Source organism: Heteronotia binoei, chromosome 21 (genome assembly GCF_032191835.1).
Source record: "Heteronotia binoei isolate CCM8104 ecotype False Entrance Well chromosome 21, APGP_CSIRO_Hbin_v1, whole genome shotgun sequence".
NCBI lineage: Eukaryota > Metazoa > Chordata > Lepidosauria > Squamata > Gekkonidae > Heteronotia > Heteronotia binoei.
This window is the reverse complement of record NC_083243.1, coordinates 2,890,836-2,916,203: the sequence shown is the minus strand read 5'-3', so window position 1 is coordinate 2,916,203 and position 25,368 is coordinate 2,890,836. Positions and strand designations below refer to the sequence as shown.

Here is a 25,368-nt window from a genome sequence, read left to right as displayed (position 1 = left end):
GATTATCGTGGCTTCCGTGAATCTCTCAGTTTGTACCCTCCAGGTGGGGCTTGAAGTTCTCCCAGAATTAGAACCCACCTCCAGCAGATAGAGATCAGTTGCCCGGGAGAAACCTGCCCACTTGGGACAGCCACGGCTTGCAATGATCCCCGCCTTCCTCCCTCCCTAGATCTAAATACTTATTCCCACTTACTTCCAAGAAAACTTTTCCGGGATCCGGCTGCTGCAAAACGTTTCCCCCCTGCTGCAGCTTCTTTGCAGGCTTCCCCCTTCCTCCTGCAACCTCCTCCCCCAGGAAAAGCCCCTTCCTCTCCTGCCCCCCTCCACTGCTGGCTGGGCCCCTCTAGCAAGCAGCTCGGCGGTCTTAACCCTTCCAGTGCTGCAGAGGAGCTTCAAGAGGGCTGCCCTCAGCCACGCCTTGTGCTGCTCAATGGGGCTGCTCGGGAGTAACTCTGCAGCAGGGGGCTGCGCTCCTCCCGGGCCAGGAGTATCCGCTGCTGTTGTGGCAGCTCAGGAAAAGAAGGCTGCAGCTGGTCCCCCTCCTTAAACCCCCCCCTCCTAGAAGAAGGAGCGTCAAACTCTAGGGGAGGGCGAGGGGGGGGCTAGTGCTGAAGAGATGAGGGTCTTCCTTCAAGAGACCACTGAGCATTTCTGTTGCTCCCCTGGAGAGAAAACCTGGTGGGGCCTCCTGGCCCTTCCTTGCACGTCCAGGGAGATGCTGAGAGCCACTTTGGGGTCAGGCAGGCAGCGGTGCACGGCTGTTGAGGGGCAGGGGGATGAAGGGGAAGGACTATCCCTGCCCAGGGACCCCAGGCTGGAGGAAGGGGGGTTCTGCTCCCGCAGGGTCTCTGCTAGGGTGGCCAACCTCCCGGCAGGGCCTGGAGATCTCTCCAGATGACAATTTATCCCCAGGCTACAGAAGTCAGTTCCCTTGCAGAAAATGGCTGTTTGGGGGGGGGGGGGTCTCTAGGGCATTATACCTCCCCTCCTCCGAAATTCCCAAAGTTAGCCCTTTCCACTCGGCTCATCTTCCAGGAGCTCCGCCGGCCCTTCCCCCTTCTCTCCATCACCCACCCACCCTGCAAGGTAGACCAGTCCCAGAGGGAAGGCTGGGCAGAAGGAGAGTCAAGTTCGAAAGACCTTCCTCCAGGCTGTGGTCAAACCTGAACTCTTCACCTCCACCTCTTCTCAGGGCCCTTCTGAAGACCTCCTCCCTCTGTGAGGGTTGCCAACTCCAGTTGGGAATGCCTGGAGATGGGGGGAGGCTTTGACTTTGATTCCACAGACAGACACACACACACACCGCCCTCTGCAGTCACCCTTTCCCAAGGGGGCACGGATCTCTATGGTCTCTGGAGAGGATCTGGGTAAAAGTCAGATCTAAACGGACCTTCATGAATTCGTATGATTTTTACATTGAATTGAAACAAAATCACCATCCTACAGTAGAACGTGTCTTAGACTACAGGGAGCAGCACCACAAAAATCACGCCTCCACAGATTGAAGGGGCCACAGCACTGCAAAAACACGGTTCCAAAGCACAGCTCCTCATGAATTCACATGGTTTTTACACTGAAATGAAATCAGCGCACCATAATGCTGTAGACCATGTCTTAGACTGTAGGCAGCACCACAAAGATCATGCCTCCATGGATTTGTGGCACCACAATAGTGGAAAAACATATTTCTAAAGCTCCTCTGCAGCACTGGAAGGGTTAAGACCGCCGAGCGGCTTGCTAGAGGGGCCCAGATCCTCATGATTTCTGACCCCAAGCTAACCATCCAATCACATCCTGTGTCCATAGTGAGAGTGTGAACCCCACAAATCACAGCTCTACAGCTTCGTGGAGACACCATTTCGCAAAAACATGCTTTTGAAGCAGGGATCCCCGTGGACCTTCATGATTTCTGCATTGAGTCACCCCAAGCTCACCATCAAATCAGATATCATGTCCCTGGGCAGAGCTTGCACCCCAGAAATCGTGGATTCAAGGCCCTGTGCTATCAGAAACACCATGCAAGAAAACCATGACTCCAAAGCAGGTATCCTCATGAAGCTTCATGATTTTTGCTTTGGATCCCCTCAAGCTCACCATGAAGAAAGATCATCTGTCACATCCATGGGCAGGGCTTGCACCCTGGAAATCACAGTTCCACACCTTTCTGGCATCACCATGCAGCGAAAACATGGCTCCAGACCACCGATCCGAAAGGATCTTTTGGTTCTTGTTTTGGGTCACCCTAAGCTCCCCCTTCAATACCATGTTTTTTCATTATGGTGTTGCCACAAAGCCATGGATCCACGATTTCTGTGCTGTAAGCTCTGTCCAAGGACATGATATATGATTTGATGATGAGTTTGGAGAAATCCAAAGCATAACTCATAAGGATCCATGAGGCTCCGTGCTTTGGAATCACATTTTTCTTGCATGGTGTTGCCACAAAGTCATGGACCCATGATTGCTGGGCTGCAAATTCTCCCCATGGACATGATTAGTGAGTTGATGGTGATATTGTTGTGACCCCAAGCAGAAACCCTGAGGATCCGTCCCTCAAACCCATGTCAAACATGTAGCCCAGGGGCCGAATCCGGCCCCCAGAGGACTCCTATTAGGCCCCCCAGCAGATGGCCATCTGTTTCTTTCTCCTCTCTTAATTCCTTCTGCATGCTTTGCAAGGCTTGCTCAATTGTACAGGAGTTGGAGAGCAAATCCTCTATTTTCACCATTGGCTGAGGCTCCTTCCTTGGGGGGGGGGAAGAGCTTGCTTTGCCAGGCTCTCTCAATCGCACAGCAGAGCTACTGAGTCAAGCCTCTCTTCCTTCTATTAGGTTGTTTTTATGATGCAATCCACCCTGAGCCTGTTCTACGGGAAGTGCGGGCTAAAACTCAAACAAAGAAATAAATATACCCCTCCCATAGATGCATTTGTGGGGGGGGGGGGCGGGGGAGGAAGAGCAATGGCATTGGCTGCACTCTCTGACATGGGATTGATGGTGGGGGAGACCTTCTGTAGAAAGAGGAGGGGGTTCGTTCCTTGGGAGGAGGAGACCACAGAAGCCTGGAGCATCCTGGAGGGAAAATGGGGGGTCTTGTGGGAAGGATATTGTGACTATTGTGTACTTTGGCCTAAGGACAGGCTTATTCAACCCCAACCCCACCCCCTTTTTGTATTTTTACATTCTTATGTGCCTGCCTGCGTGTTTGTGTCCTTTGCAAGAAATGCGCATTTCAGTTTCACAGGTGGAAAAATAATTTCTGTTTCATTGTTTCATAGGCACAAGTCAAGAGCCTTTTTACTATTCTGTTGTTGTTTGGAACTGCCACTTTAACTGCTTAGGTCAAAAATGGCCAAACTTGCTAAAGATAAGAGCCAAATAGGTTATATGTCAGAAGTCTGAGAGGCGCAAGACATGACTAAACATAATACACATGTCTTAAAAAAAGAAAACCTGGGAATAACAGTCCTCGTAAAACCATCATAGGGAAAGATTAGGGAATTATTTTTTGGCACTAGTGGAAGAAGGAAACACACAGATGTTGGTGGAATTCCTTGTGGGTGGGAGCCAACATGGGGGCCCCTCGCACTCACAGAGGGCATGGTTCTTTTCCTCCTTGTAGGTCTTTACCAAGGGTCTGCGCTGGAATCCTTGAAATAAAAACTTATCTAACAATATGAAATTAACTACCCAAGTACGCTCTAAGCGTGAAAACCAAAAACTTCCTTTATTTAACAATAATGATAACGAATCACCTTCTAAGCTCTGGGACGGCAGCCATCGGGGCAAAGTTCTCAGGAGACATAAAAGCATAACAGTTACAACAATTCAGACAGATGTAATCCTGTGCATAGAGCAGGGGTGGGGAACCTTTTTTCTGCCAAGGGCCATACATCCAACATCAAAGCATCCGTTGGGGTCATTAACGAGTCCAGGTGTGGCAAGCCGCGGCCGGACATTGAGAATTCTACCAATTCCCCCCTCTGTGTGTTCTCTGATGCTGTTCAAGACTCCCCCTTTCACTGAATCTCTTTCCACACTATGACCATTCAAAAGGTTACTCCCCTGTGTGAGTTCTGTAATGAAGTTGAAGATTGCCGCTCCGACTGAATATCTTTTAACACTCTGAGCATTCAAAAGGTTTCTCCCCTGTGTGGGTTCTCTGATGACGATGAAGATGGCCACTCTGACTGAATCTTTCCACACTCTGAGCATTCAAAAGGTTTCTCCCCTGTGTGGGTTCTCTGATGATGTTGAAGATGGCCACTCTGACCGAATCTCTTTCCACACTCTGAGCACTCAAAAGGTTTCTCCCCTGTGTGGGTTCTCTGATGATGTTGAAGAGTGCCACTCTGACTGAATCTCTTTCCACACTCTGAGCACTCAAAAGGTTTCTCCCCTGTGTGGGTTCTCTGATGATCTTGAAGACGGCCACTCCGACTGAATCTTTTTCCACACTCTGAGCATTCAAAAGGTTTCTCCCCCGTGTGGGTTCTCTGATGACGTTGCAGATGGCCACTCTCACTGAATCTCTTTCCACACTCTGAGCACTCAAAAGGTTTCTCCCCTGTGTGGGTTCTCTGATGATCTTGAAGATGGCCACTCTGACTGAATCCCTTCCCACACTCTGAGCATTCAAAAGGTTTCTCCCCTGTGTGGGTTCTCTGATGACGTTGAAGAGTGCCACTCTGACTGAATCTCTTTCCACACTCTGAGCATTCAAAAGGTTTCTTCCCTGTGTGGGTTCTCTGATGATCTTGAAGATGGCCACTCTGACTGAATCTCTTTCCACACTCTGAGCATTCAAAAGGTTTCTCCCCTGTGTGGGTTCTCTGATGATGTTGAAGACTGCCACTCTCACTGAATCTTTTTCCACACTCTGAGCATTCAAAAGGTTTCTCCCCTGTGTGGGTTCTCTGATGACGTTGAAGACTGCCACTCTCACTGAATCTCTTTCCACACTCTGAGCATTCAAAAGGTTTCTCCCCTGTGTGGGTTCTCTGATGATCTTGAAGATGGCCACTCCGACTGAATCTCTTTCCACACTCTGAGCATTCAAAAGGTTTCTCCCCTGTGTGGGTTCTCTGATGAAGTTGAAGACGGCCACTCCGACTGAACCTCTTTCCACACTCTGAGCATTCAAAAGGTTTGTCCCCTGTGTGGGTTCTCTGATGTTGAAGAGTGCCACTCTGACTGAATCTCTTTCCACACTGTCAGTGTTGAGTTCCTTTAAGAACTAAACTGCTGAGTCAAGGTTATGCAACTAAAACTATACAGCTGTGATAGAAGTCACGAGAAGCACAGGTGCAGCTCATGTTACCAATCAGGCTTAGGATTGGGTGGCTGCACTATATCTGTGGTAGCATTACCCACAGTACTTGCCTTGGCTTACATGCCGTGCCTTGGCCCTGGGCGATGCTGGATAAATGACATATGTGAAGGAGAAACTCTGATAGACTGTTACTTTGGAGGATTGACTGACTGACTACTATTGCTTATTCATGTAATGTATTGGACTGACTTTGACTTCTCTATTGGACTGTGATTTGGTGCTGCATATTGGAGGACTGCTATTCTGTGTATGACCATTTGCCTGCTATGACTGCCTCTTACGTTGAACCCAAAATATAACTGTTAACTGGCTGTTGTGGAGTCTTTGTTTTACCACAGTGTTCTGGAGTTGCACTCAACTATCTACTCACTCAGGGGACCACGCCTTCCTACGCATTCAAACTCTGTCATCGGTTATGGGCCCAGCGTAGGTCTCCTGGAGAGTAAGAGCGCTACGTGCCATCAGTTCCTGTGGTCTACTCGAGGTCTACTCGTGAGTAACAGCCATTTTTGGGCGTGGCAGTTTTTTGTGTTTCACACAGGCAGAATGGAGTCCAGTATCCAAGTCTCCGGATTCCTCATCAAGAGGCTGAACGGGGAGAATTACTGCACCTGGTCTGAGAAGGTCACAATGATCCTCAAATATCATGGTTTGTGGGAGTACGTGACGAGTCCACCCAATATAGCCGTGTTAGACGCTGCTAATGACGCAGCTGTTATAGCAAAACACAAGAGCAATGAGGATAAAGCTTGTGCACTAATTGGTCTAACTTTGGAAGACAGCCAGCTTATCCACATAAAAACCTCCAGCAGTGCAAAGTCTTGTTGGGACGCTTTAAAGTCTCTCTATGTCAGTGAGAGTGTGGGCTCCCATATATACTTAATGAAGAAACTCCTTAGTGCAAGATATGTGTCTGGTGGGGAAATGAATGTCCACCTAGAGTTTATGCAACATACCTTGCAACAGTTGCAGGAGAAGGAGGTGGTTTTTTCTGAGCAGCAGAAAGCCTACATAATCCTTTGCTCCCTGGATGCTAGTTATGATCAGTTTGTATCCTGTTTGGATATCTTGCCAAAAGCTGAGATAACTGTGTCTAACATCGCTCAACGTTTGTTGAATGAGGACATGAGGAGGAGGAACACAGTTTTGTTCCGGGAGTCTCCAGCTCATTCAGCCAAGTCTCCCGCCCGGGAGGAATTTAAAGGGGCCGACAGTCATGCAGCAGCTGGGAAAACTTACTCAGTGAGGAGATGCTTTATATGTAACAGCACTAAGCACCTCAAGCGGAGCTGTAACCGTTTCAAAGGAAAACAGTCTTCTGTACCTTCGGTGGGAGGCAAGCATGTGAACCTTGTTGTTAACTATTCTTCCTTCTGCAATCAGTTTTTAATTGATAGCGGCGCAACTGTTAATATTATTAAGAACAAGAATCTCTTCGACACCTACACACCAATTAAAGGTCAGTGTGTTATGTTAGCAGATGGGCTTTGTGCCAACGTAGAAGGAACTGGGCTTGTTAACATTCCTTGTCTAAGGAAAAAATTCCAAATGCTTCACGTGCCAAGCATTAAGTACAATATGATATCTGTCTCCACTTTGACTGAGCAGAGTTTTAAAGTGTCTTTTACAGCTGAGAGCTGCTTGATTTGCGCTGATGGCGTTTCAGTGGTGGCTAAAAGGAGAGACAACTTATATTTTCTGGAGAAAGAAAACCTTGTGCAACATGTGAGTATGAATCGACCCCCTCATGATGAATGTATACACATGTGGCACAGGAGGCTGGGGCATATAAATTTCCAAGCTGTCAAGAGAACCTTGCAAGCTGCAGGAATTACCCCCAGAGCCTGTCATTGTTTTGTTGACTGTGAGATATGCAAAGCAACGAAATCAAAGGCAGCATCCACAGTGTCTCCAACAAAATTCCAGTCTGCAGAAATTTTGGACCTAGTTTTTTTGGATCTGATTGGACCATTCCCAACCGGAAGTGTGGGCGGAGCTAAGTTCTGTTTACACATAGAAGATCACTATTCTCGCTATGGTTTTTGTTATTTACTTAAATCCAAGGCTGAGACTTACCAAAACATCAGCAACTGGCTTCGTTTTGTCAACAGGAAAACTGGGAGAGTTCCAAGGGCTATTATTTCTGATAACGGCACAGAATTTTGTAATGACCGCATGTCTTCTCTATTTAGGAGATATGGCATCAGCCATCAACGTACATCGCCTTATAGGCCACAGCATAACGCTTTTTGCGAGAGGAGGAATGCAACCCTCTACAATATGTGTATCTCTATGTTGAGAGACAGTAACCTTCCAATGAGTTATTGGGGGGAAGGTATCATGTGTGCTTCCCATGTGCTGAATTACTCCTGGTCTTCTGCTATTGGAAAGATACCTGCTGAGGTCTGGTACGGCAGGAAAGTTTCCATTAGCCATATAAAGATCTTTGGGATACCAGCCTATGTAAACATCCCAAAGCAGCTACAGAGAAAGGGGAGAAACAAGGCTGTAAAGTTGTTATTTCTTGGTTATTCCAATAATCACCAGGCTTACAGATTTTCCCAAGTAGGTGACAAGAAGATAACAACGTCCTGCTCTGCTAAGTTCCTGGAAACCTCTGTCGGTTGGGAGAGAACGTCCTCTACAGTATTCCTGCCTATAGCAGTGGAAACTGATTCGCAACTACCAACTGGAGGCGAGAGGCGGAGCCCTTCACCCAGAAACAGAGTCATCAAGCCGGAACCTGTTACACCTGCGTCTTCTGGAGCGGGAGTGTCACAGCAGCAGCAGCAGCAGCAGCCGGTGAGCCAGCATGGAGTGTCAGATGAGGAACCAGAACCAGTTCTGACGATCTACGAGAGAAACTCGTCCTCCAGATCGCTACAGTCCTGGTCAGGCGTGTATCGTCCTTGCTGAGCCTTCCTGCTACGACAGCATCAAGCATCTCACGCAAGACGAACAGGCTGGATGGAACGCAGCCATGAAGGCGGAACTTGAGTCGTTAAAAGATCTACAAGTCTACGAAGAGTCTGTATTACCACCTAATCATAAACTCTTGGGTTGTAGGTGGGTTTACAAATTAAAATCTGGGGCAGACGGAAACGTATGTTATAAAGCTAGACTAGTAGCACAGGGGTACTTGCAGTCTATGCAAGATTATGACGAAACGTTTGCCCCTACACTCAAGGCTACATCAATCTTTTGTGCTCTAACTTATGCAGCCAGGCATAATTGTGTTGTAAAACATCTAGATGTTAAAAACCGCTTACCTGCACGCTCCTCTAGAACACACATTGTATATGAAGTTGCCACCTGGTGTTTCTGGTGGAAATAGCAATGCAAATGTTTGCTGGAAACTTAGAAAATCACTGTATGGTTTAAAACAGTCTGGGCATCAATGGAACCAGTTCTTAACTGAATGTTTAAAGAAGCTTGGTTTCAAGCAAGGCATAGCTGACCCTTGTATATTTATCAAAGGAAAAGGGGAGCAGCATTGCATAATCCTGGTTTTTGTTGATGATTTAGCTTTAATTTGTAGAAATGAAAAGATGATGAAATCTATTGTTGAAACTCTGAATGAACGGTTTACTGTGAGGGATCTGGGCAACATCAGACAATATGTTGGCTTAGACATAGAACCTGTAAATGGTGGGTATCGTGTCTCACAGAAGGGTAAAATAGCTCAGTTGCTAAAGAGCTATAAAATGGACCAAAGCAGGGGAGTGCAAAGTCCTATGCTGCAGAACTTTGACTTAAATGACAGTAATAGTCCACTATTTGACCAAAGCATCTATCAGTCTTTGATTGGAAGTTTATCTTATATAGCTAACTGGTCAAGACCTGATATAGCTATGGCAACTAACCAATTGGCAAGGGCAGTAAAGGAGCCAAGACAATGCCATTGGATTGCTGCTAAACATGTCCTTAGATACCTAAAGCATACTCTAGAGTTAAGCTTGTATATAACACCTGTTAAGGATCTAAAGGTACACGCTTACGCAGATGCAAGTTTTGCCAGTGATCAGAGCACCCGGCAGTCAACCACCGGATTGGCAATTTTCATGGGTGGTGTCCTGGTAGGGTGGAGATCTCTGAAACAACGACACGTAGCTCTCTCGACATGCGAGTCAGAGTATTCCGCACTCAGTACAGTCTGTAGTGAGTTAACCTGGTACAAACAGCTACTAGCTGACCTTGGTTTGTTTTACATAGAACCTATCACTGTGTTTGAGGACAATCAGGCGGCTCTAAAGCTAGCAACCAATCTTGGGGTTAAATCAAGATCCAAGCACACAGACGTCAGGTTCCACAATGTGAAGCAATGTTTAACAGACAGGCTAATCACTCTGGAATACTGTGCAACGAGTGATAACATTGCAGACATTTTCACAAAGGCTCAGACACCAGTTAAGCATAAAGACAACTGTATAAAACTTGGTCTGAAGTGAAGTTGCAATATTACTACCGTGTTGTTGGAATGTATGTGAACTATGAATGTAAATAGTTTATGTTACCTGTATAGAATGTTTTTTAGTTCCATAAAGGGGAGGATGTCAGTGTTGAGTTCCTTTAAGAACTAAACTGCTGAGTCAAGGTTATGCAACTAAAACTATACAGCTGTGATAGAAGTCACGAGAAGCACAGGTGCAGCTCATGTTACCAATCAGGCTTAGGATTGGGTGGCTGCACTATATCTGTGGTAGCATTACCCACAGTACTTGCCTTGGCTTACATGCCGTGCCTTGGCCCTGGGCGATGCTGGATAAATGACATATGTGAAGGAGAAACTCTGATAGACTGTTACTTTGGAGGATTGACTGACTGACTACTATTGCTTATTCATGTAATGTATTGGACTGACTTTGACTTCTCTATTGGACTGTGATTTGGTGCTGCATATTGGAGGACTGCTATTCTGTGTATGACCATTTGCCTGCTATGACTGCCTCTTACGTTGAACCCAAAATATAACTGTTAACTGGCTGTTGTGGAGTCTTTGTTTTACCACAGTGTTCTGGAGTTGCACTCAACTATCTACTCACTCAGGGGACCACACCTTCCTACGCATTCAAACTCTGTCACACACTCTGAGCATTCAAAAGGTTTCTCCCCTGTGTGGGTTCTGTGATGATGTTGAAGACTGCCACTCTCACTGAATCTCTTTCCACACTCTGAGCATTCAAAAGGTTTCTCCCCTGTGTGGGTTCTCTGGTGACGTTGCAGATGGCCACTCTGACTGAATCTCTTTCCACACTCTGAGCATTTAAAAGGTTTCACCCCTGTGTGGGTTCTCTGATGATCTTGAAGATGGCCATTCCGACTGAATCTCTCTCCACACTCTGAGCATTCAAAAGGTTTCTCCCCTGTGTGGGTTCTCTGATGATCTTGAAGATGGCCACTCTGACTGAATCTCTTTCCACACTCTGAGCATTCAAAAGGTTTCTCCCCTGTGTGGGTTCTCTGATGATGTTGAAGACTGCCACTCCAACTGAATCTCTTTCCACACTCTGAGCATTCAAAAGGTTTCTCCCCTGTGTGGGTTCTCTGATGACCTTGCAGATGGCCACTCTCACTGAATCTCTTTCCACACTCTGAGCATTCAAAAGGTTTCTCCCCTGTGTGGGTTCTCTGATGATCTTGAAGATAGCCACTCCGACTGAATCTCTTTCCACACTCTGAGCATTCAAAAGGTTTCTCCCCTGTGTGGGTTCTCTGATGATCTTGAAGATGGCCACTCCGACTGAATCTCTTTCCACACTCTGAGCATTCAAAAGGTTTCTCCCCTGTGTGGGTTCTCTGATGAAGTTGAAGACAGCCACTCCGACTGAACCTCTTTCCACACTCTGAGCATTCAAAAGGTTTCTCCCCTGTGTGGGTTCTCTGATGATGTTGAAGAGTGCCACTCTGACTGAATCTCTTTCCACACTCTGAGCATTCAAAAGGTTTCTCCCCCGTGTGGGTTCTCTGATGACGTTGCAGATGGCCACTCTCACTGAATCTCTTTCCACACTCTGAGCACTCAAAAGGTTTCTCCCCTGTGTGGGTTCTCTGATGATCTTGAAGATGGCCACTCTGACTGAATCCCTTCCCACACTCTGAGCATTCAAAAGGTTTCTCCCCTGTGTGGGTTCTCTGATGACGTTGAAGAGTGCCACTCTGACTGAATCTCTTTCCACACTCTGAGCATTCAAAAGGTTTCTTCCCTGTGTGGGTTCTCTGATGATCTTGAAGATGGCCACTCTGACTGAATCTCTTTCCACACTCTGAGCATTCAAAAGGTTTCTCCCCTGTGTGGGTTCTCTGATGATGTTGAAGACTGCCACTCTCACTGAATCTTTTTCCACACTCTGAGCATTCAAAAGGTTTCTCCCCTGTGTGGGTTCTCTGATGACGTTGAAGACTGCCACTCTCACTGAATCTCTTTCCACACTCTGAGCATTCAAAAGGTTTCTCCCCTGTGTGGGTTCTCTGATGATCTTGAAGATGGCCACTCCGACTGAATCTCTTTCCACACTCTGAGCATTCAAAAGGTTTCTCCCCTGTGTGGGTTCTCTGATGAAGTTGAAGACGGCCACTCCGACTGAACCTCTTTCCACACTCTGAGCATTCAAAAGGTTTCTCCCCTGTGTGGGTTCTCTGATGATCTTGAAGATAGCCACTCCGACTGAATCTCTTTCCACACTCTGAGCATTCAAAAGGTTTCTCCCCTGTGTGGGTTCTCTGATGGTCTTGAAGATGGCCACTCTCACTGAATCTCTTTCCACACTCTGAGCATTCAAAAGGTTTCTCCCCTGTGTGGGTTCTCTGATGATCTTGAAGATAGCCACTCCGACTGAATCTCTTTCCACACTCTGAGCATTCAAAAGGTTTCTCCCCTGTGTGGGTTCTCTGATGGTCTTGAAGATGGCCACTCCGACTGAATCTCTTTCCACACTCTGAGCATTCAAAAGGTTTCTCCCCTGTGTGGGTTCTCTGATGGTCTTGAAGATGGCCACTCCGACTGAATCTCTTTCCACACTCTGAGCATTCAAAAGGTTTCTCCCCTGTGTGGGTTCTCTGATGATCTTGAAGATAGCCACTCCGACTGAATCTCTTTCCACACTCTGAGCATTCAAAAGGTTTCTCCCCTGTGTGGGTTCTATGGTGACGTTGCAGATGGCCACTCTGACTGAATCTCTTTCCACACTCTGAGCATTCAAAAGATTTCTCCCCTGTGTGGGTTCTCTGATGATCTTGAAGATGGCCACTCCGACTGAATCTCTTTCCACACTCTGAGCATTCAAAAGGTTTCTCCCCTGTGTGGGTTCTCTGATGACGTTGCAGATGGCCACTCTCACTGAATCTCTTTCCACACTCTGAGCATTCAAAAGGTTTCTCCCCTGTGTGGGTTCTCTGATGATGTTGAAGACTGCCACTCTGACTGAATCTCTTTCCACACTCTGAGCATTCAAAAGGTTTCTCCCCTGTGTGGGTTCTCTGATGACCTTGCAGATGGCCACTCTCACTGAATCTCTTTCCACACTCTGAGCATTCAAAAGGTTTCTCCCCTGTGTGGGTTCTCTGATGATCTTGAAGATAGCCACTCCGACTGAATCTCTTTCCACACTCTGAGCATTCAAAAGGTTTCTCCCCTGTGTGGGTTCTCTGATGGTCTTGAAGATGGCCACTCCGACTGAATCTCTTTCCACACTCTGAGCATTCAAAAGGTTTCTCCCCTGTGTGGGTTCTCTGATGATCTTGAAGATGGCCACTCCGACTGAATCTCTTTCCACACTCTGAGCATTCAAAAGGTTTCTCCCCTGTGTGGGTTGTCTGATGACATTGAAGACTGCCACTCTTAATCAATGTCTTTCCACTCTCTGGGCATGTAAAAGTTCTCTCTTCTCTGTGGGTTTTGACAATTTTGTTCAAGTTTTCATTTTTAACTCTATGTGGAATTTTCTGATAAAGTTCCTCACCCTCCACATTCCTCTGCTTATCTTCTGCTGGGATAGAAAGAAAGAAACTGTTAGCACTTGGAAAGGGAGTAAGATCTAACAGCATCTATATGACTATAGGAGGAAAGTTTGGCTGATCTGAACCACACATCCACCTTTCCCCAAGAATAATTAATATTTAAAAATACGTTCCCCTCCCATCTGTCTGCCCAGGCATCTCTTTTATAAGAGGCTGAATTAATCTAACTCGAACCTCATGATACCACTAACTTCTCAGCAGCAGATGCTCAATATTTTCTGTCTCCCCAGACTCACATTCACAAAGTCTCTCTTCTGAATTTGGATCTCTTCTGAATCTGCCCTCAAGCACCACAGAGGGGAGAGCCTCACATCTAGCCACTGTGAAGGCTTTTCTGGTTTTTCTTTACATCAAGGTGTGTTCGAGGGAGGGAGGAAGGATGGGATGAAGGGAGGGTGGAATGAAGGAAGGAAAGGAGGGAGGGTGTGTGGCATCAGGCCAAAACCAATTAATCAATATCTAACCAATATATTCATGGCTGAAAGAAACTTAGAGTCAATAAGGCAAGCAGAAGCGCTTTTAGTAATCTTTGTGTGGTTCTGCCTAAGCAAGAGGGGAACTGGCTGCCAGCTAAGCAAACGAAGGAGACAAGCAGCAAAATTTGTAACATCCTAAGCAAACCGCAAGCTGCATGCTTGTTTAAGAAGCACTTCCTCTTTTGCTAAGCAGAGAGACTGATATGTATACTAGCATAGAATGCAGAATAAAGGAGTAACAGTTATAATGGAGGAGTGAACCTTTTGTGCCTTGAAACTCAAATAAGATTTTTCTAGCTATATCGTCTTGTTTGGATTTCAGGGAAGCAAGGGTTTATTAGAACTAAAGATTGCTCTTTATCAACACAAGGAACTGTAATGATGTATAGGGAAAAGCAGAAGTTAAAGTAGGCATCCGCAGGAGGCCCACAAGAGTTAGAAGCAAGCAGGCTGATAAACAAGTAGGCTTGAGGCTAACCGCAACCGGGTCAGGTGCAGAAATGTTTGCGGTATAAAACCAGCTGAAATGTATTAAAGTGGGCATATGGATTGAGAAATAACATAAAAGGCAGCAGTCAACTGTAATTGCTCGCTCAGACCTCCGAGCTTGGACTCCTGGGTCTGCAGCCCGTGTACAGGGCCATGTGCACGTTAAATAAAGAAAGCTGTTTTCCTGATCTCGCCTCAGACCTCGTTTTGTAAGTATGATTTAATGTTAATTGGGCAACACAGGACTTTTTCCTGCTACATAATTTTGGCGACCCAGATGGGATCTGGGGCCTTTAGCCCCTGATTAGCCCCGTCGATCACTGCTGTTGGTGGGGAGGACCAGATCCACGGTAGGAGCTCCCTGCCGTCCCTTTGGCCGACCGTCCTCTGCCCGCCCCGTCTTCAGTTGACCTTTGACCGAAGGCCTAAATCGAACTAGAGGAAAAGGCGACAGGAACCAGCTCCAATTTGGTGATTTCCTAACTGTAAGTACTGAGCCTTGTGCACAACGTTTTGCTAGGCCTAGGGTGGCCATTTTCTGTGGAATCCCCTCTATGAGAGACTGCGTGGAGTACGCCCCGTCTCTGAGGGAGGGCGGGTCTGATCAGCCCGCGGCAGCACACTAGTACAGCCCGCCACCTTGGGGAGGTTAGCCTATTGTTCTCCCCTGCGGCGCCCTAGAAACTGTGTCTGCTTGGGAGGGATACGCTTGGTGTGCCCTCACTGGAGCCCTATCTTGCTCCCACAGCGATACAAAGCTGTGTAATAGAAAACAATTAACACTGTTGGGGTAAAATTCAGTCTTATACAAAAAAAAAAGTAAGGAAGCATTACAGAAGTAACCTTTTACAGTAACATATCTGTCTGGTGTGCTTGATGCGTGCTTGATGTGTGTCTGAGACGATACCTGGTATCGAATCGATAGTGGATCTGCCAGTACGATTCTTGCCCACGAGAGTGCGGTAAGCAGGGACCGCAGAGAAGCGAGTGAATAGGGTCCCATATATGTTACCCCTCCCTGTTCTTGTGTTCTAGTTGTCTGTCAGTCGGGGGAGACGTATTGTATACTTATCAAAGCGGTCCCATGTGTGCTCATGGGGGGCCGATGTTGATTATTGGTATTTGGAGGACCCGGGCTGGTGGGGCCCAGGCGACACCTTTCGGTTTGGGGTCAGCCCTTGGGTGGAACGGCTGATTTTCTGTTGGTAACACACGCTTTGTAAAAATCATGCCGTTCAGTTGTGGCAAGCAGCCTGTAACGGCACCACGGCTTGGTTAATCAAGCGCCGAACCACAACTTCTACTGGGAAGCAGGGCGGTAATTGGGCCCGGTGGTATTTCCTGAGAAAAAGACCGGGTGCTCGCATTTGTGCTTGGCAGGTCACATAGCAAACCGCCGCACCGGCTACTGCCCATAGCCCCAGCAGTAGCGTCCAGCCGTGGAGAAGGGCCCATCATATTTGGTGGCAGTTTAAAAAAAAATAAATTAAAAAAATTAAAAATTAAAAATAAATGCGGGGAAGAGTTTATTTGTCAGGTCCAATGTGTGAGCATTTAATTATACAAATTAAATTGTTTAGAGGTAGGGGAGTTGGGAGGAATATGGAATGGAATATAGATTTTAAGAAGGGGACTTGGTATGGACCCCGTATTTTTGGGGTATATCCAGTGGTGATATTAGGTGGGAAAATCCCGAAAGACCGCAGATACCCCAGAAAGTCTTGTGGTTTCTACAGACTAACGAAGAAGGGATTCCCTCTCCATTTGGAATAAGAGGGTCAGTTCCAGCCCAGTGGGCCCCGGACCCTCAGTTTTGGGGACGGTATCGATGCCACCAGTGCCCCTGGGATCCCAACTCGCCTTATATAATTAAACCGGAGGAAGCGAGATGTGGACTCTGGGTGACCCCGAACCCTTATTCTGGTCCCCCGAGCAACGGCTAGAGGCGGTTGTTAACGCTTGGGTGCCGCCGGAGGCGGTAAAAGAAAGAATAATTTGGAAAGGGAAGTGGTGTGCACATATAGGTTTATATATATTTGGTGAAACACCACTAGAATCAAAACACCCCAGACACCTTTATGATTTCATTGCAGGGTCAGTGTGGATCTTTGACCCTTCATGGAATCAGTATAGATTAAAAAGCAAAGTTTTGTGCTATGGATCAAAGAATTAAGTCAAAGTCTTGGAGGATCTGGGAGGCTACTGATTGGAGCTCCCAAGGTCCCACCTCGCGGTTTGACAAGTGAATTGGCCACTACCACGGGATTGGCTCCTGGAACTACCAAATTTCAGGGAGCCGAATTTTTTAACCCGCAATATTGGGGAGAAACAGTGTGATAATTGTACATTTATAGCCGGTTCTCGCCCCGGAGGTGACCCAGGTCCAGAATGTTGGGACCCTGGAAATAAAATGCCATCTATCTCCTGGTATGATCAATGGTGGCCCTAGTATGGGCCACAGCAGCTTCTGCCCCTTTGCTTGTGTAACCATCACTGGAAGAGCTCAGCAAGTGGCTCAAGCTTCAATTTACAAGTCCATATATCACTGTGTGGGAGAGAGAACCGTTTATAAATTTCAATATGTCACATACTTGGTGTGTGACGACCAGGTTTGCTTTGACCCACACTAAAATGCTGGAGGCAAAAAGATCACATAACTCTTGAAAATTTTTCAAATTGCACTGATTATATATGGTGCATAGTAACTGATGTCATCACAGTGACAAAAGCACTGTGGACATTAATTAGGGGGTAATTAAGGGTCAAAAAAAATCTGACCATTAGTGGGTCAAAGATTGGGATCAGAGCAGGTAAGGCCGCGAAAGGCAGAGAAGTTTGCCTGCAAGGCAGTGTAAAAGTTGGTTCCAAACAGTGTGAAATATTTCTGTGATGTTGCATAAGAGAAACGGGAAGTGTGAGTGTGGTTAAGCTGGCTAGCAGGACTGAGGTTATGACATGCAGTTTGACAAAATGAGAAGCTTATATATTCCACCCAGGAGAAATTCCGGGAGACAACCCCAAAGATGGTGTTTATTAACCAGGAAAACTGTGCTGTAGTTTATTTTATGATTGCCATATAGGGCCATGTATGAACAGCCTCTAGAAGAACTAACTATGTCCCATTTGTGTTTTTGATTGATTATGTTGATGTGCCACATATACTGTTCCTGGACAGGCATCTCAGTCTCAGGACAAGGCAATTTTAGTCAAGGTACCCCCAGGAATCAGATGTTAGGACATAGAGCAGTGTCTCTGTTGCCCCTTGCAGGGAGCTGGTCCTTTAAGCCCAACGCAAAGCTCCCAGCTCCTTCCTCTTTTGCCACTTAGGCTTCACCCTCGCCCCCCTTCATCGGTTAGATCCAAAGAGTTCCAGATCTACGGGCTCTCCCAGAGAGAAGTACTCCAGAAGCAAGTCCCTTGCCCCTGGCCATCTTACCTTCTCAGAAGAAATCCCCGTCAGCCATGTGATGCCCCTCCGGCAGATCCAGGCTCCCATCTGCCTATTAAGCAAATACCGGCAGGCTCCACCGGCAGGCACAAAACCCATCAATCCGTGTGAAGTAGTAATAATCCTCCAGAAGCCAGTATGCCTGTGTGAAGCCCACAGAATCTATTTGCCCACCAACCACGAAGTCACAGGTGCTCAGCCTTGGCGGCCCAGTCGGCTCCGAGTGGCAGGAAGCTGAATCGAGCCTGAAGGAGATTGGGAAGTTACCGTTCAGCCAGAAGATGAAAGGCTATGGGAATCAAGCCAAACAACTGGCCCAAGAAGTGGAAGGCCACAGAGGAAGCCGTGGGCTCAATAGCCTTTTTCCTGTGCAAGTTGCTGCCAAAGATAAGAGAGAAAACCCTAGCAGAAGTGCCGGTCCAGATGAAGAAACCAAGGGTCATCTGAAGGTCCTGATGTCTGCGATGCCTGAGCTCCTGGGTGCCCACAAGAAGGCCAAGCAGCTGGCAGAAGGAACGCTGCCTAGCAGCAAGCAGATCGAGCAGATCCACAAAGGGGAACTGACTGGCATCAAGGAAGTCTCGCGCCTGAAGGCTGAGGCCGAAATTGCACCAGAGGGGCGGCTAAGGAAACAGTAGAAGCACGGAAGAAGCAGCTGGCCCAGTGCCAGAACATGGTGTGTGCCTACAAGAGCCCCCCAAAGGAAGAAAGCCCCAATTGCCAAACCTTTGTGTGAAGTTACAAAGAGGGTTGAGCAAGGGCCCTTTGAAGTAAGACACTGAGTAATGTCAGACCTTAAAGAAGTTAAAGACTGTTATTAAGACTCCGGTCTAGGGCTACCGATGTCAGTGGAGCTGACACCCTCCTCATTCCTGAGAGTATGAGACTGAAGTTGAATTTTGTCTGAAGCCAGAGCAAGCATCTGCACCGATTCAACATTTTTGTCTGGACTCCCTATGCCTAAAAGCCCTGTCTGATAAGAAGAATGATTTACATGGCCGAAGCAAAAGCGCAAAAAGGTTTTAAAAGTGCCTGCTAGATGTTTCTGAAATAATCCTTCAAGATTGCGAAAGTAGGAGAAGAACAGCGTAAGGCAGTAAAAAGAGGAAGTTAATCTGAAAAAGCAACTAGAAGCTTGCTAGAATAAGCATTGAGTCAGCTGTGGTAGACAGTGTGCTACAGCTGTAACCTGATGTGTGTCCTGTGCCAGAAATAACCCAAGACAGAGCCTAAATTAGCCTTTGGGGTGCAGCATGTAGAAACTACCCCATTTTAGTTTATGATAGTGATTTTTACTGAGTTGCCCAGATCACTGAACACCCATTAGTCTCTGTGTGCTTACTCAAATTGGAATAAGGTCTTTTCCATCAGAGCCCAGAAAGCCTCTAAGACATTAGCCCTAGAAGAAGGAGAGAAAGCATGGTGGTCCATTAGGAGAATTGGATAGCCAAAATGTGTCCCAAGCTAGTTTTAGCTTGACACATTGTGTTAGTGCCTTGTTCATACTGAGATGCGTAGCAAAATGAGATAAACGATTAAGGATTTTAAATGTTTCATGAAAAAGCCCTTTGGTAAAAGTGCAGGAGAAAACCCAGCCCTCAGAAGGGAAATGCTGTATGATGAAAGGAAAAGTGTGTATTGAGCCCTGCATTGCTTTGGCTATGCAGTTAATCAAGGTTTCTCTAAGATAGGCTTTTCAGGTGCAGTTTTGCTCCCGGATCTGGTTGTTTGAAAATCGACCTCTGGACCTCACTCACCGGCAGTAGTGAGGTTCCACAGGCAACTCCCTCTGGATCCTGGCCTATCGGAAACGGCAGGATTCCACAGCCATCGGAGACAACCCCCCCCCCCCCAGCTGCCGTCACGCAGGAGCTGCGGGGCCTATTCAGATGGTTAACGAGTCGGCTCACGGACTGAAGACAGAATCCTTTATTCTTACCAGGTTAATTTCAGTGAGTGTGCTGGTTTGGGGATGTAATGATAGGTTATCAAGCTCAGCTTGAAAGAGGGGAATGTGGCATCAGGCCAAAAACAATTAATCAATATCTAACCAATATATTAATGGCTGAAAGAAACTTAGAGTCAATAAGGCAAGCAGAAGCGCTTTTAGTAATCTTTGTGTGGTTCTGCCTAAGCAAGAGGGGAACTGGCTGCCAGCTAAGCAAACGAAGGAGACAAGCAGCAAAATTTGTAACATCCTAAGCAAACCGCAAGCTGCATGCTTGTTTAAGCACTTCCTCTTTTGCTAAGCAGAGAGACTGATATGTATACTAGCATAGAATACAGAATAAAGGAGTAACAGTTATAATGGAGTTATAATGAACAGTTATAATGAACCTTTTGTGCCTTGAAACTCAAATAAGATTTTTCTAGCTATATCGTCTTGTTTGGATTTCAGGGAAGCAAGGGTTTATTAGAACTAAAGATTGCTCTTTATCAACACAAGGAACTGTAATGATGTATAGGGAAAAGCAGAAGTTAAAGTAGGCATCCGCAGGAGGCCCACAAGAGTTAGAAGCAAGCAGGCTGATAAACAAGTAGGCTTGAGGCTAACCGCAACCGGGTCAGGTGCAGAAATGTTTGCGGTATAAAACCAGCTGAAATGTATTAAAGTGGGCATATGGATTGAGAAATAACATAAAAGGCAGCAGTCAACTGTAATTGCTCGCTCAGACCTCCGAGCTTGGACTCCTGGGTCTGCAGCCCGTGTACAGGGCCATGTGCACGTTAAATAAAGAAAGCTGTTTTCCTGATCTCGCCTCAGACCTCGTTTTGTAAGTATGATTTAATGTTAATTGGGCAACACAGGACTTTTTCCTGCTACAGGTGGAAGGAAGGGAGGGATGGTGGAAGGGAGGGAAGGAAGGAAGGGAGGGAGTAAAGGAGAGAGGGTGGAAGAGAGAGAGGGTGGAAGGAAGGAAGGAAGGAAGGAAGGAAGGAAGGAAGGAAGGAAGGAAGGAAGGAAGGAAGGAAGGAAGGAAGGAAGGAAGGAAGGAAGGAAGGAAGGAAGGAAGGAAGAAAGAAAAAAAAGAAAAAAAGAAAGAAAGAAAGAAAGAAAGAAAGAAAGAAAGAAAGAAAGAAAGAAAGAAAGAAAGAAAGAAAGAAAGAAAGAAAGAAAGAAAGAAAGAAAGAAAGAAAGAAAGAAAGAAAGAAAGAAAGATCGGGGAGGGAAGAGGAAGTGAGGGAGGGAGGAAGGGAAGAAAGGAAAGGAGGGAGGGAAGGAAGGAAGCCGCCCTGAGCCTGCTTCGGCAGGGAGGGCGGGATATAAATTTGAGAAATAAATAAATAAATAAATAAATAAATAAGGAATGGAGGGAGGGAGGGAGGGAGGGAGGAAGGAAGGAAGGAAGGAAGGAAGGAAGGAAGGAAGGAAGGAAGGAAGGAAGGAAACAAGGGAGGGAGGGAGGGAGTGTGGCAGGAAGGGAGGAAGGAAGGGAGGGAAGAAGGGTGGAAGGAAGGAAGGGAGGGAGGAAAATAGATGGGGAGGGAGGAGGGAGAGAGAGGTGAAAAGAAATCAACTTTTACTGCATTCTCCAAGCTCCCAGCTGGCTTTGCTTGGAAAAGTGATTTAAAGAGAACTGCCTCCTCCAAGCTGGTCGACAGGGCAGTGGGAGCTTTGGGAGCCACACGATCTGTGTGAAAGAGCCACGGTTTGGCCACCCCGGACTAGTCCCTCAGGCTGAAAGTTCCTTTCCAGCCAGAAATGGAGTGATGCCATTTTGGCTTCCATTGTCAAAGTGCCAGTTTCTAGTCATGTCAGTACACTCGGGACACATCTGGGGACCTGCAGGTTCGCTCTAAGGAATTTGGTCTGAACCCTCTGAAGAGGGGCAGAGCTGGAAGAGGAAGGGCCGATCAGAGCGCCACAGAGCCTTTCTGCAACTGCCTTCACTTGAAATACCTTTTGGGTGGCTGGAAGATCAAGAGCCCCTTTTGCATGATAGAATTTAAGGATGCTGTCGGCAGTTCTTTCACCTTGCGTTGCTGCATACTGCATATGGGCATTTCTGCCCCCTCCCCCCAGAGGTCAGTTCCAATTCTAGGAATACATGAAGTTTCCTTATCCTGAATCAGACCCTTGGTCCCTTGGAGTCAGTATCATCTGCTCAGTCCAGCATCGGCTCTCCAGAGTCTCAGGCAGAGTCTTTCATTTCACCTCCTACCTGATCCTTTTCTCTGGAGATGCTGCCGGTTGAACTGCAGGTCTTTTCATTCCACACAGATCCTCTGCCAGGGAGCCGCAGCCCCTCCCCTAGTGGTAGGACATGCCTCAAAATGTTGCAGTGCTATTCAGTATTGGGATTCATTCCTCATCACAATGGAACGGCACCCATGAAAGATCCTTACCCAGAGAGGCCACATTCTCATAGTTCTCCAGCATGACTTCCCTGTACAGAGCTCTTTGGCCTGGATTCAACAGGGCCCACTCTGCCTCCGTGAAAGAGACGGACACCTCCTCAAAGGAAAAGGGACCCTGGAAGAAAAAGAAGATCCCCTCCTCTTCAGAGATCACACCAGGTAGAGGTTGCACACTGGAAGGGAGTTGTCTAGGAAGATATGGAAAGGAAGGCTTGGGATGGGTAAATGGAACAGTATTCAAGGGATCTCTCACACAGACTCCTTGTAGAAACAGAAGGAGCAAAAAGTCCTCTGAGAAAATAGGAGGGACTCGGGCTGTGCCCCCCCCCCCCATCTCTCCTACCTGGATTGCAGGTTCAGCAGCCGTTTCTACCCTTCTGAAAAGACGAAGGCTCAACAGCATCTCTTCACTGCCTGTTCCTGAGACAAGGGAGGAAGGAAGGTTGCTGGCTTATTTGTTCCCTGCTTCACACACCTCCTTTCTGGGGTTGTGAGACCTTACCCTTTTTATTACATTCTGGGAGAGACAGAAGAGAAGCACCAGGGACCTATGAGCCTCAGGGATTATAAATGCTGCCAGAATATTTCAGACTTCTGTGAGACTTGGGTTTCCTCTATGGCAGGGGTGGACAACGGTAGCTCTCCAGATGTTTTTTGCCTACAGCTCCCATCAGCCCCAGCTATTGGCCATGCTTGCTGGGGCTGATGGGAGTTGTAGGCAAAAAACATCTGGAGATCTACCATTGGCCACCCCTGCTCTATGGAGAGGGAAAGGGGTTGGTGGAAAAGCCATAGCATGAAACTTCACCGTCATTATGCCAGATGTGAATCAAGCAGTTCTGCAGAGTTGAAGGTAATAAGAATGATTTTTCAGAGTGTCTCTGGGCATACTAAGTCCACAACCAGATTTTCAGCCAGATGCAACTTCAACAAGATATCACATCTGTCCCAAGTCCCACCCCAAGACCCTCCCCAAAGTTCCTGGCAGTGCTGGGCCATCGCCTGCCATCCCTCCTCCACCCCCTTTTGCCCACAGCAGCCCCCCAGGTGACCCTTCAAGCACAAGCACAGAAGCCACAGTTCCCCATTGGTATTTGCCCCCAGGGACAAGTTTTCAGAGTTCGGCTGCCCCAGAAGTTTCCCTTTATTCACCAGGCTGAAGAGCTCTGCTGAGGATGATCTACCTTCCTCCCCACCTTGGCAAGTTGAGACTCTGATGGAAGGAAGGTGAGATGTGATTTTTTTTAATATAATGAGAGACACTGACCTCCAGGAATTTTTCTAATCTTATTTTATTTATTTATTTATTCGGGATTTGTATCCCGCCCTTCCCACGAGTGGCTCAGGGCGGCTTTTAGAGGCATCCTTTTAGAGGCATCACGGTTTGTGGACATTGAGTACCACCAATTAACTCTGTGTTGTCTATAGAAATACGTATTCCCACCCCCCCGGACCTGAACTCTCTTCCCACCTCATTCACGGGCTGCCCCAATTGCATTCAGGCACAAGGAGTCCTTACCACAGGAGAGGGCATCTTGGGCACGCTCCACCGCCTGCACCCCCTGCCCCTGCTCCAAGGAAGCTCCTTCTGCCTCAGGGATTGCAGCTTCCATCTCCAAAGGGGGTCCCCACATCTGAAACAGCAGCCAGGGAGAGGGGTAAGAGCTGGAATGGAAAAGAGACCAAGGAAGGGATCCTGCCCCACTCCCAGATTCTGCACCCTTCTCTCAGCAGAGTTGGTGAGGTACCTGCAGGGATCAGAAATCTTCTAGCAGAAGAAGCTCTGGGCAATTATCTGGCAAGGAAACTTTAAGATAAGGTCAGATTTAGTTGCTTGAATTAGACAAACAGGAGAGAATCCCCTCACCTGTTCTGCCTGCCTCTTCTCCTCTGCCTGACTCAGGAGGAAACCTTCGGCCAGGGCCACCGCCTGGGAACTGGTCTCCGGCCCACATCCTCTGACCCAGCCCTGCATTTCCTGGGGCAGGAGAGTCAGGAACTGCCCCAAGATCACCAGGTCCAGGATCTGCTTCTTGGTGTGCCTCTCCGGCTTCAGCCACTGGATGGAAAGTCGATGGAGCTGGCTGCAAACCTCTCGAGGCCCATCGGCCTCATGGTAGCAGAACTGCTGGAAGTGTTGGCAGAGTACATCTGAGGTCGTGGTGTCTTTAGACAGGACCTCTGGCACAGCTCTTTCCCAGAATTCAGCACCACTTCCAGGTGGGATGGGATGGGGACTCTTCCTTGCTCTCTTGCCAGCTCCAGGACCTTCTGGGTCCTGCTCTTCCATCTCCTTCTCCTTCTCTTGAGTCACCTCCGTCTCTGAAAAGCTGCCTTTATTAATTTGGCTACGAAGGGAGGCTTCTCCCTGAGGGGATGGAGAGAGACAGACAGGAGTGTGTCAAAAGGAAGGTACACACACACACAAACCTGCAGACACAGAGATGCACATATAAGTACAACCTCCATTCCCCAAGAGAAGCAGGAAATATAACACAAGTCCTTCATCCAGAGAATTATCGGTTTTCTCTCGGCCCCGTATTCCCACTCACCCTGAAAGAAGGGCCATTTTCCAGACTATTTGGAATAAAGCCTATGAAAAGACTCTGAAGACCTTTGCATGGCTACTAATTATCTCAGTGGTGCAGATGGTAGTTAGGGGGAGGGTCAGCCAAAATACCTGCCATTGCGAGAAGCCAATCAGCATGAATGATTCATTCATGTGATCCCATCTGGGATTCCTTTCTGGGCCTCCTGACTCCCAAAAGGCAGGCTTCAAAGTCTTGTCAGCATCTCCCGGAACAAGATCTGAACCCCCCCACCCCACCCCTCCTGGGACTGTGCTCTGGCGTTTCTCCCTGTTGTGCTGCCTGGGGGTCTGTGCCCCTCTCGCCTGGCAAAAGGATGCCCGTCCTCACACCCCAACCCCAGCGCAGGAGGGGGAATCTGGCATCGTGTCACGTCTGCCTCTGCCAAGTGAGCTGTGGAGGGATGGGGCAGGGCGATGAGTTTGGAGCAGGCGCGGTTCCTCCGTGTGTTTACATGCCATGTTCCTCACAGTGGTGGATTCTTGTGTGGCCTTTGTTCCTCCAGGCCTTGTATATATCGGGGGCGTGGCCACAACAGCAAGCTCCACCCCTCTCTGCCTGTCAGGGGAGTTGCCTAATGCTCTCATTGGTGGGCTTGGGTGGTGTTTGCATGAGCACCAATGGGGTTGCTAGGCGCTCTCCTCCTTGGTAACAGGGGTAT

At 47.6% G+C, this 25,368-nt stretch overlaps 1 protein-coding gene across 1 annotated transcript; it reads right to left on the bottom strand.

Annotated features, from left to right (window-relative positions):
- Positions 1–9,668: 9,668 nt before the first annotated feature.
- On the bottom strand, positions 9,669–24,806 carry LOC132588909 (zinc finger protein 420-like). Its single transcript, XM_060261369.1, has 4 exons — positions 24,800–24,806; positions 22,091–22,233; positions 10,428–13,143; positions 9,669–9,685 (listed from the first exon to the last, which is right to left on the bottom strand). The coding sequence occupies exons 1-4, from the start codon at positions 24,804–24,806 to the stop codon at positions 9,669–9,671; spliced, it is 2,883 nt and encodes a 960-aa protein (XP_060117352.1).
- Positions 24,807–25,368: the final 562 nt, after the last annotated feature.